This window comes from Gymnodraco acuticeps, unplaced genomic scaffold (assembly GCF_902827175.1).
Source record: "Gymnodraco acuticeps unplaced genomic scaffold, fGymAcu1.1, whole genome shotgun sequence".
Taxonomy (NCBI): Eukaryota; Metazoa; Chordata; class Actinopteri; order Perciformes; family Bathydraconidae; genus Gymnodraco; species Gymnodraco acuticeps.
This window is the reverse complement of record NW_022991431.1, coordinates 170,123-182,902: the sequence shown is the minus strand read 5'-3', so window position 1 is coordinate 182,902 and position 12,780 is coordinate 170,123. Positions and strand designations below refer to the sequence as shown.

Below are 12,780 nucleotides of genomic sequence, written 5' to 3'. Positions count from 1 at the left end.
ATCTAGAGCTGCCCTGGACTAATGATTTGTATAGTCGTCAATTCAGGCGATTAGTCGACTAATCGTCGCACGTATATTATATACAATTATTATTAATATTATTTATTTATTTTTGTTTCAAAGGCTGATAATGAACATTATAATAACAGCATGGTACGTTGTGCTTCACATAAATTATAAAATAGAACTGTCATAATTAACCTAAGTAATAGGAATTAAATGTTACGCGTAGAAAGTGCATGAGTGAGCGCACCCCACGGACGGAGTGGTCCTCCCGTCAGCGGCAACACCAGCAGAAGCTCCAGTAAGGATTCTTAATATGTGTCCGAAAACAAGCAGCGAGGACATACACTGAACATTTAGTCCTTTTATTCTCTCATTTTTATCTGAATAACCCAATAAATACTACACAGGAAACGGAAACACTGAAAATATGCACGTCGACCAAAAATACCTCAGCCAATTACGCCCTCATCGTGACATTTTTCTGCGAGTATTATATATTATAGCTCTATATATGTTGCTACAACACTAGGCTACTGCCTGACTCACTGCTGCTGTTTTCCTCCGACTCTGAGAAAGGAACACATGTTGTTATTAATGTTGACAACTGTCTGTGTTTGATGTGTTTGATTGGATGACAACCATGTGGCTCAGGCTCTTCACTATTACACTGTTTCAAAGTTATGGGAAGGGAATTTTTCTTTTGTTGAAGAAAATAGAAAAATAGATGAAGATATTATGATTAATCGCTTCGATATAGTTTTATTCACATGGTTAACAATAGTTATAATACAAACTAATAATAATAGTGCGTAATAATATTATTATCTGCCAGCCTGATAACTTGTCTTTCCTCCTTATCAACCAGACACTGCAGATTACACTGCATTATCTTGTGTGGCTTGACTTGTCCTAGTAAACATTCCTTTTGTTTGTTGAATACCAATTTGGTTTTTCCTCCTGAAATTTAACTCATATTGTTGTTTATGCATAAATATTTCATTTTATAGAGTGCTGCCGGAATAAGTGCTAAACTCATAAAATAAATGCATAGAGTACAGTAACTCTAAAGTACAGTGTAAAAGTACAGTAAGTATATTGTGAATATGTTCACAATGAATAAACATAATCTTATCTGGAACTGAAAATGTGAAGATGTAGTAAAGTCCATCTTCTAAATGGATTCGTTTTTGAACTCTGTATTCGAGCCAAAGACCTTTAGAACATGAATGTACAAGTATGTGCTCATTTTAATGTTGGCTTGCATTAGGGTTAGGGTTAGCTAACCAATGACATTTCAACTTTTACTCATTTGGAAAAACTGTTGCAGAATGTTGTCAACTGAGAGGCACCTGAAAACCTTGTGTGGGGTTGCTTTCTATCACCTGATCTACCACATTTGACAAATTGTGTGTGTGTGTGTGTGTGTGTTTTGCAGGCTGCAAACAGCTACTTGAGAGACCAGTGGTTTCATTCTTTGCAGTGGAAGGTAAGGTTACCCTTTGTCTTTAACTATTAATTAACTTGTTTCACCAGCCCCATTAAAGTGTCATGGACCCCCTGACGACATTTGTGTCCTGCTGTTTGTGAGCCTTATTTTTCCTTTTCTTAAAAAGGTAAACATAAAAACTACCACATGTATTACAAATGTTCTGAAAGGCCATTCTAAAGCACTTTGAAGAGCCCAAAGAGGAACATCAAGTTCTAAAGCTCAGCCTTACAGTCACACTGTGCTCAATAAGCTCAATACAGTTAAACAAAGCAGTATGCCTGAAGTAGTCTACAGCTCACACGGTTCCTATGGTTGTTTAATTTCCTCCACACTCAACACTGTTCCACAGCACTGTCATGTGGAAAGCACCTACCAGGCATTATCATAGGTAAACATGTCTGTTAATGAGCTTTCACTCCACCATTTTGAAAAAAATAAACAGGTCCAAGGTGAAACAACAAAGATGTGAGAAATGATGACATATAAGATACCACAACAGTATTCACACAAAAACCAATCCTAATGACATTGGAGCACCTGAGCACACTTTTCATTCCAAATTGTGTTCCTGCAGAAAAAGATCTACAAGTACCGGAAGGTCCTGAACAACCCGAGCCGCTGGGACGTGGTTCTGAAGGAGATCAGAGCACTGGTGGACATGGCTCTGAGCTCCCCCCTGCAGGACGAGTCCATCCACCAGGCCCCCCTGCACATCATCTCCACCCTGCTGGCTGAGGTACACACACACACACACACACACACACACACACACACACACACACACACACACACACACACACACACACACACACACACACACACACACACACACACACACACACACACACACACACACACACACACACCTTTTATTCATTTCCTTGTTTCCTTACAGCAAGAAAAAACTAATGCAACATTGATATAAAATGTATATCAAATTCAATGAGCAAGTAGTGGCTGCTTAGGACTGCTGCAGGACATCTGTTGTTTTTCTAATGAAATATTTGGTTCAAAGACAACATTTTCACTGCGCTCAAAAGACCATTTATTTTCTGCTTGATGTGGGATTGTTTCCCTCTCTTAACATTTTGAATGTATTTACTTGTAATTCTCAGATCTGAGTTGCAGTAGTCTGGCTTAAAAGTTTGTAAAGCAGAGGAGGAAGGTTAGCAAGTCAACAGTTCACTGATAAAATAATGTACTCCTATCCGGACTTGTTTATTCCCATCTCATCCATTTAAGCTGCACAGCAACTTCAACAATAGTCTGGCACAAAACCCACTTAACAACATCATATTGATTTTATACTAACAAATCTTATCTGAAAATCAGATATAACTGGTCATATATTGTCATCTGTTTCCCTGTGTTCAGTCTTTTTGCTAAGATAAGTTAACCTGCTGCTGGTCGTGGCTTCTTGCAGAGTTTTATCTTACTCAGTGAGAAAACAAATAAGCATGTTTCCCAAAATGTCAACATTCCTTTAAAAATCCTGTGAACACAGTCTTGTTAATGATATGCCCAGTAAGACAAAGCAAGAAGATTAAAAGTTGAATTAAAGCATCATGAGGTTAACATAATTAATGTAGTTCTTCCCTTAAACCTTTTTTTTTTCCTTCACCTTCCCCACAGAACTCTCACCTCAGCACTCAGGATCATGAGAACATCATTGTGGTGAGTAGGAAGCTCTCGCTATGAGTTGATATTAAATGTCAGGATGAGGTTGAATATCAAAAGTTCCTGTTGGTTTGATTAAAAAATATATATATTCTGTCCCTTGTGTATTAGTTTGTTTGATCCAGGGAAAGGTTCTTATCTTTGTGTAAATACTAAATTATTTTTCCCTTGTTCATTTTACAAGTTTGCCACAGCCCAGATTTGTACTGTTGGCTCCCTGCCAGGATTAAGACATATTCATGTGTGTGTGTTTGTGTAATCAGGCCATTGCTCCTCTTCTGGAGAACAACCACCCACCACCTGACCTGTGTGAATTCTTCTGTAAGGTGAGATAGTGTTGTAGTACACTCAGCACACAGTTTCTGTGGGACGGAGAACCGTTCTTTTAAGTGCTTCCTGTTGTGTGTTGCAGCACTGTCGGGAGCGGCCGCGCTCCATGGTTGTGATCGAAGTGTTCACTCCTGTGGTCCAGAGAATCCTCAAACACAATATGGTGAGAAGACTAAACTGTTACAGTAGTAAGGATACAAATGTTTAATTGGTTCTCTTTTAGTACATGTTTTTGGTCATGTATGTGCCATTTGCTTCATTCCATCATTCTAGTAGTAGGAACAAAGTTCTGGTAAATCTGATCCAAAAACTTAAAATACTAGATTAAAATAATGTGTAATGTCTGTTGTGGCAATTTAGCACTCACAACAGGAAAGAATGAAACGGAGAGGAATCAATAAAACACAAACACAGATATAGTTGATCAATTATTATTTAGTTGTACAACAAACAATAATAATGAGGAAAATACTACCTTTGCTCTCAAGCAGTCAAATGGTGTAGTGGCCCCCTGAGTAGACATTTCACACAGCCTATATAGGTTTCTAAATGACACACGGACATTTTCCCTAACCATGTTTAACGCACACACATTGTCAGGTCTCCTAAACTTGGACATGTTCCAGATGTCGAAAGGTCATCATCTCATGACGTCTTTAGGAGTAATTCATATCTTATCAGGATATGAACTTCCCAATTAACAAAGCATACATACGTCTTCACATGAACACATACAATTTTCCTTACATTAACTAACACACGAACCTCTACAATGACGATTTTTTTTCTCCATTTAATGGTTTATTTGGCAGGGACAATGCTCAGTAATGAACACTTAAAACATTCAAATGTATCAAGCGTAACAGTGCCAGATTTAGCTTTGATCTAATTTCCATCCGCAGTCCCTCGCATAAAACATTTAAGAAAATTACATTTTACAAACATAGCAAAAACAAAATACATGATATGCAAAAGGTGCAAAAGAGCAAGAGCAGCATACACAAGTATTTACCATATGGCAGTACAGTGTAGCAACAACGACAAGTGCAAGAGAAGAAAAAAGAGCTACATAAAGTGCAGGAGGAGATACCCCTGTGTTAAAGTGCATTTAGCGGTGATTATACGTCTGTTTGTTTCTCATCCATTCTTTGAGTTGACCTTTAAAACTGTTCAAAGTGGGACAATCCCGTATCTCAGTTGGGAGGCTGTTCCACAATGAGCTGCCTTTAATTGATATAACATTTTGTCTGAAAGTGGTCCTTCTGCGGTGGACTTCACAGTCTCCTCTGGTTTCTGACCTAGTGCAGCGTCCAGTGTGTTTTCTGTGGATGAATTCCCCTAAGGGGGGGGGGGGCAGTCCATGTAAACATTTATAAAGAAAACACATACTTTTAAAAGACTTAAAATGGTCAAAACTCAATAAATTGTGTGTCTCAAGGATGGTACAGTGGTGGTATGAATGTGGCTTTCTGTCAAACACATTGATAGCTCTCTTGTACAGCTGTTCTATTGGTTTAGGTTTGTGGCACAAGCAAACAACCAGTTTGTCAAACAGCATTCAATGTGGGATAGAATCATGCAGTGGAGGTATGACTCTGCAGCATTGACAGTTAAGAAAGGTCTAATTTGTTTAACGTTTTGCAAGTTTAATTGAATGGTATTGGATACTTTCTTTATTATAATCTAATCAGCCTCTTTATACTTCCTCTCACATTGGGTCAGTTCTACTTAACGTGGGTACATCTGCTGATAATTGCAAAGACCATTGATAATTAGCAAAGAGACTCATGGGCCTCTTCTAAATCTGGAAACTGTAATTCAATAACATACAGTCATTATATAGTTATATTGAGAAGGTCCACGACTTGACATAACATGTCCATTCCATATTCAGCATAATTCTTGTCCATTTTTTACAAAAGGTTTAACTTTTTGTTGCTGTTTGAAGAATTATGATTTACTTTCTGAGCTGTAGGGGTTTTCCTCAGACCTTCCGTCTTTGCTCAATTGAATTTAAACAGTAAACCTAAAATAAAAAATGCTTTATTATACCCTGTAGTTACTCATAAAGTCTGGATAGGATGATGGATAGAGAAATATATCAATACTTAGACTGGCCAATAATACCATGGCCAATAATACAAACATCTCACTTCTGTACATAGCACCTATACAATAGTTCGGCTTATTGAAATCTGATGCTTTTTCAGTTTGTATCTTCACTGTTATATGCACGTATTGTAAGTTGCTTTATATACAAGCATTAGCCAACTGAATTGTAGTGTCAAATAATTGTAAAATATAAATGTTACGAATGTATGAATTATTTCCTGGAGCGCCCCCCGTGATATCTCTAATTGAAAACTTTGGATTCCTGGATGTTATCTTAAAGTTCTGTCTTTTTTTCTTTACATTTTTTTGTTTATATTTTGGCAGGATTTTGGAAAGTGCCCTCGACTGCGTCTTTTCACGCAGGAGTACATCCTGGCTCTGAACGAGCTCAATGCGGGGATGGAGGTAGTCAAGAAGTTCGTCCACAGGTGAGAAAATGTCATGCACTAAATCAAACTTGTACTGCCCTGCTGGCTCACATTCAGACATGTAATCAAGTATCAGTAATGGAATGTTTGAATCCATGTCAATGGTGTATTACTGATGAATATATATTTGACCAAATCAAAAAATTCGGATTTTTAAAATGATCAAACTGAAACACCCAGCCCAATATTGCTAACTGTTTCCAAAGTAGCTAGCAGCACCCGTTCCAAAAGCTGTACAGTGTAGCTAAAAGTCTCTAAGTCTATAACACTGACCAGTCTCTCTGGGCCTCCTCCAAAGCCACAACCCTCAAACTATCATTATGTTTGCAGACAAACCTTTGATCCTCAGGGTCTCCAGAGGGTTCTGACCACATTTGAAGTCAATCAGTTGAAATGTGTGGAAGGACCTGTATATTTTCACTAGGTTTTCATTTTCTGACACAGAAAATCATTTTTGAAATGATTTCTAGGCCCTCAAAACTGCAATTAATTTTAGGAAGGATAAGAAAACATATTCCTACAGTTTCCAAAGGGTCCTTGGACCTGAGGCTGATTGTGCTCACTGCTCAGACCCTAAATATAACAAAACATGTTTTCAAAATGTTTTCTTTCTGGGAGACAGGTGAATAGGTTGACTTTTTAAAGATAAGCTACGTCTATGAAACTTGACCATTTCATTACGTACATTAAGGTGATTATGCCTGTTCTGAAATGTTATGTTTAGATATGCAAATGGAGCATTATTTAATGCTCCTTTTTGTGAATTTATAATAAATCCACAGATGCAAGGGGTGTTTGTAGATTAAACACCTAAAAGGGTGTTGAGGAAGTTTTTCTTTTTGTGTAAAAAAAAGTTACGGAAGCAAAAAAGCCCAAATGATCCAAATTGTACATTGGAGAAGAAACACAGTTTTTCCCTTTAGTGTCTTGACTTAAAGCTGCATGAGGCATGAGGTGTACACAGCTGCATGTGTGTGTGAGGGATGCCGAACAGCAGATGGTTGGATCATGGTAGCTAACAACAGCATGTGTTGCAGCATGCACGGGCCCACCGGGCAGTGCCCCCACCCCCGGGTCCTGCCAAACCTGGTGGCAGTGTGTCTCGCCGCCATTTATTCCTGTTATGAGGAGTTCATCAACAGGTCAGTAAACACAGACACACAGACACACACACACACACACACACACACACACACACACACACACACACACACACACACACACACACACACACACACACACACACACACACACACACACACACACACACACACACACGAAATTTGTCAAATGTGGTGGATCAGGTGATAGAAAGGTTGCCTCTCAGTCGACAACATTCTGCAACAGTTTTTCCATGTGTAAAAGATTAAATGTCATTGGTCAAGGCAGCTTCTCCTATTTTTCTCCAATTTGATCTTTTTAAGTTTTTAATAACATTGTAATCCCTATTAGAAATGTAACAGTTATAAAAATGTTGTATCCTGTTTAAATAATAACCTGGAGTTTAGGCTTGTAATCCGTTGGAATGGCATGGCTGCCATAATTGTAGTGGTCTCTTAATATATCTGATATAGCTGTGATTTAACCACATTATATTTAATTTAGTTGAATCTAGTTTTTTTTGCATGGGCTACATTATCTCCTTAGCGTCACCTCCTTAGCAGCCTTTGCCCCAAGGAGGATCATTCTTAGTTCACTTATCACTCTGGCAGCCATCTCTCCTGGCTCCTATTACTGCTGTCTTTGATACTGAATGGCCCTGCATTGAGTATAGTCTTTGTATTTGGTATAATCTCCTTTCCCCCTAACCCTCTCTGCAGTCGGGACAACTCCCCCAGCCTGAAGGAGATTAGAAATGGCTGCCAGCAGCAGAACGAACGCAAACCACCCATGCCGCTGCGCCTGCTGCGCCCTGAGCCTCCGACACCTCCGCCTGCCACCGTCCTACCAATTTCTGGTACCCCCAGTCCTCCTCAACTGCCTCCTCCTGCCCCCTCAAACCCCACCCCGTCCATTCCTATCTCCTTCCCCACACCCTCCCTACCCCTCTCCCCTCCTCCCTCCGTCGTCAACTCAAGTGAGATCCTGGTGGAGCTGGAGCGCAACAACAACTCGGCCAACAGTAGGCAGAAGGGCGGTCCATCGGGGGGCGACAGTGAACCCAACCTGATCGATTGCCTGCTGGTCAGCCCGGCACTCAGCACTCTGTCCATCCAGCTGCCGGCGCAGGCCGACCGCGTGCTGGGCTGCTTCGCGCTCATCCTCAAGATGCTGTGAGTTCAAAAATCACTACACATCATGACATATACTTGATTCCTATGCCTTTAATCCAATATCCAACTGATATATTCTAAGAGTCATCTAAAAACTAGAACTGCCCACTAAGCAGTTAAAAAGTGTTTCCAAAAACAAAATGAAAGGGTAGATGATCCTGTTAAATGCCTAAACAACATTAAAGGATATTTGCTGGCACTTCCCACACGGAGTTTGCCGCTTCATGGACAGTAGAGTTCACCTGTCTGAAGAACATATTGGAAGCTAACAGATTGATGTTTTGGATTGTCTGCTGCAGTCTTTTGCTCATAATAAAGAAGTAACAATGTAGTAGGTAATTAGTGCATTGTCAAGCCTGCTTCAGTAGCATTCTGTTGAATGTCCACGTGCCCTGTGACAGTATTTAAAGACATGCATTATTTAATTTACAAAATAAACCTAATCAGTGGTGCCAAATATGCTCTTGGTTACATTTGACACACTCACAGTGTTACTTAATTGAGATAATTGTGTCATTTGTTTCAAATGAGTTCTCAAGTCAAACATACAGTAAGTCTGTTAAAGCTTCTATTAAAAAAAGATCCAAGCCAGATTCATATTGAAGGAAAAGGTCCCATTGTATTCGGTAAATAGTCCTGGTGCTGTATTTCACAGTTTGAAAGTGGAGCAGCACTTATGTGTGAGTTTCTTTGTGTCAGGATGTAGGTGTGGCAACCACAGGATGGCCTAAAAAGCGATGCTGTCACAGTGTCACTGAACTCATAGTAATATCATCTCAGCGCTGCTCATATCCAGCTACTCCTCTATCTTGTGGTGTTCTTGCCTTACTTCTCCAGGCTACACCCTGCTCTTCACATTGTTATACTGACACTCTTTTCGTTTTGCAACTTGTTGTCTCTGTCAGGTCTGACTATGATGATTGGAGACCTGCTCTCGCCAGCCTGCTGCAGCCCATCCCCTTTCCTAAAGAGTGAGTACTCTCTCCCTGCACCACTGCCTCTGGGGATGTATACTTGTTTCTCAGAGGATACTGTTGGGGCTTCTTCTGACGTGGATGAGGCACCTTAACATGCCTCCGGGGGAGTGATGACTGGGCTGGTTGGCTTTTCCCTCCACAGAGAGTCCACTTTAATTGGCTTCAAGAAGCCCTGAGTCTACTGTAATTGGCTGGCTGTTCCAGAGCTTCATTAGGGTTGACTGGTGGACCGCTTGTTGTTTCTCCAACAGCGGGACGCACCTGTTACTCACCTGCGCCACAGTTGCCTGGTCGCTGGCTTCAGACGTCATTAGGAAAAGCAACAATACTCCCCAGCACCCTGTAGCCGAGGATATAAGGAGTCACATTAGTTACACTCACTGGCCCTAAACAGAAACAACTGCCTTTCGCAGTGCAAACAAATGCTGTACGTCTGTAGAGTGCCCTGAACACAACAGGACCATGCTGGGAACTTTTGCAAATAGTTCTAATTTTTTACTGTATTAAAAGACCAGTCCAACATTTTGGACAGTATGTTTTTTTGATTTCTTGCCTATAGTCAGATAAAAATATTGGTACCAATAGCTTAGCATAATGTCCAGAAACAGGGGTAAACAGCTGGGCTGGCTCAATCCACCTATCAACACTTATCAGCACCTCTAAAGCTCACAAATGAAACCATTTCTGTTTTAAAAAGACTGTTAATGTGTAAAACAATACATTGTAATGATGGGTTATTTGACAATTTCTTGGCTGGGGTAGGTTAGTAAAAGCGTGCTGTGCTGGCAGTTGCACTGTGTTGGGTCATCTTTGTTGTAGCTGGTCAGTATGCTGTTGCAGGACAGGAAGCTCCGTTGTCCAGGTGGGTGCAGTTAAGGTGACCAGGTGCCAACACACCACATGTGGGACCAATAGGACGTTAATGCGGGACATGTTACTGCGTTGCTTAGAGTTAGATTCAATGTTTGTATAATGTCTATCTAACCCTTAAGAATAAACATTTCTATGAAACTATAAGCTTATAAATATTAATAACAACACTTCACTTTGGTTTAATTGTTTGCACAAACTATGCAAGTCAAGGAATTAAATATATTTGTTTTTAATGGAATTAACATAAGAAATGATTATGACCAGAAAAAAATGACCGGATCTAGTTTACTGCCATGTCTGCTGCCCTGTGGGCTAAACAGCTGCTGTTACCTCATCTCTTTTGGTTTCAGGAGGAATATATCCATAGATCGAGGGGGGTGGTGGTAGAGTAGGCTCGTGACTGTTAGCGCCGGAGCCTCGCTGCGGGGAAACTGTGTTGCGCATTATTGCGCCGCATTTGCGCATAAGATGCAGCCCCACACACTCTGCGTGTGGGGAGGGGCGGCCCTGCCCATAAGTTAATACATTTCTCTGTTGATTGATTGACAGCTGACACAGCTAATGGTGATGATAGCCCTCTCGATTTCTACACACCTTTGTATAAAAGCCTTGTTTCAGACGGGCGACTATCAATCAAATGCGGGACATCGGCAAAATGTGTGGGACAAATGATCAAACTGCTGTGCAGTCTCGCACAAAGCGGGACACCTGGTCACCCTAGGTGCAGTTATCTCCGTGCTATCTCAGAGGGGGTGGGGGGGGAGGGGGAGTGTGAGGGAGAGAAACTCCCTCTGGAGGGAACACAAGGATTTGAGCATTTGCAGAAAATGTACATGCACACTAACCTATAAAACACACTACAGGAAAGGGAGAACCCAAAAAAGAATAATAGCGCCCCATTTAAAATAGTAGTCCAGTGATCGGAGAGGGGTTTGATGTGTAGCTGCAGTCGAGGGCTTCCAGCAGGGCCAAGAGAGAAGAGAGCAGGAACAAAGGGCCGCTACTGTTTTAAAATAAGGATTTTCATATCAATGTGACATGGCAAAGTCATAGGTCTGAGTTACAGTGACTAATGTCTTTTGTAGATGGTTGTCCTCAGACGGAAGATTTCTGGGTTAGGGCACAGAAAGTGGTTTTGGATTTTCCACAATAAAAGAGTGCCATTTGAAATAAGAATCTATGGCTTAAAAAGAATAGAATCCCAACAACTGCCAGAAAATAATGCATTACATGAACCTTTCCTATTAGGAATATATTTGTTTTGATCATATCTCCCATCTCTCTTTGTCTTCTCTCCAGGGCCCTTGCACATGCCAAATTCACTAAGTAAGTAACTCAGATATAATAAACCATTCTGCACAGATTTAGTAAGTTTCCACCTTGAAACATGTGTCTTAATGTTTCTGTCTGAATAGGGAACTGAAATATGTAATTCAGAGGTTTGCTGAGGACCCGAGGCAGGAGGTGAGTTTGTGTTTCTGCAGGTTGACCTCTGTAGCTTACAGAAAAGTGTTTTGATGAGATTCACCAACAGAAACTCTTCTGTGTTTCTCTCTCTTTTTCCGTCAGGTCCATTCCTGCCTCCTCAGTGTGCGTTCAGGTAAAGATGGCTGGTTCCAGCTCTACAGTCCAGGAGGGGTGGCCTGCGATGACGATGGAGAGCTGTTTGCCAGTATGGTGAGTGTTGATACACAAAGTCAACCTTCTACTCCAATTTGACAGCTAGTTATTTGTTTTCAGTAAGCGTGCATTTCACACCTAGGCCTTCAGTAGTTTCCTACCTGAATTAACCTGTTAAGCGGAGGCTGCAGGCTTTTTTTTCACGAAACTGCGTCTCAGGGCTTCTTAATATTTAACAACCAATTAATGTGTCATACCCACTTAACGGGAAGAAACTCAGCTAACTGACGATATGAACCATTTTTAGCTAAACGAAAACACAAGGGTAATACCAAGCCTCTGAATTAGCACTAAGCGAACAAAATGCTAACCGACTTAGCACAGAACTCACGGTAGAAATATGTTATTACTTATCGGATCTGCACAAACAAGATATCAAATGAAAGCTGATTTCCACAGATTCTAGAGGTATCATCACTGTGCGACCAGAACTCAGGGCAGCGAAGGCGAAACCAGACAACACACAACGTAGCTTTACGGAGCCAAAACGGCCAATACGTCTTACCTTTGCTGTTTTCTGATCAAAAGTTGTGTTCAATGGCATTAAAACATATACAAACGCTGCTGAAGGTTAATCCAATGTGTCTGTGTCACTTTGCAATTATTACTGATAACCCATCATAACATTTTTGTCAAAAACTGAGATTTCATATAGTGTGTGAGAGCTACAACCCAGCTTCCGGTTTTGGGCATTCTGGCTGCGCATCACTCATTCACCAATGGTAATGTTTAGATGGATTTAGGAACTTCCCTCTTGATTCTATTGGCTCTAACAGTTCAAAAGAGGTGTCAATCATCAAAATCGACCGAGGGGGGCCAGACATATGGCAAATCCACCCAAATGACCCCAGAAGTGATTAGAATAGACTATTCAAAAATAATGTAATACATGTTAATGAAAAAACAATATTAAAAGGTTAGTCAGGGAGTCTGAT

General features: G+C 40.6%; 1 protein-coding gene across 1 annotated transcript in view; it reads left to right on the top strand.

Moving 5' to 3' along the window:
- cmip (c-Maf inducing protein) overlaps window positions 1-12,780 on the top strand; it is a 50,301-nt gene that overhangs the window by 23,594 nt on the left and 13,927 nt on the right. The window contains 12 exon segments of the mRNA XM_034195837.1: window positions 1,442-1,492; window positions 2,070-2,231; window positions 3,128-3,169; window positions 3,436-3,498; window positions 3,585-3,665; window positions 5,939-6,042; window positions 7,080-7,184; window positions 7,863-8,315; window positions 9,221-9,286; window positions 11,465-11,491; window positions 11,581-11,629; window positions 11,735-11,842. Of these exon segments, the coding sequence (XP_034051728.1) occupies window positions 1,442-1,492; window positions 2,070-2,231; window positions 3,128-3,169; window positions 3,436-3,498; window positions 3,585-3,665; window positions 5,939-6,042; window positions 7,080-7,184; window positions 7,863-8,315; window positions 9,221-9,286; window positions 11,465-11,491; window positions 11,581-11,629; window positions 11,735-11,842 (1,311 nt within the window).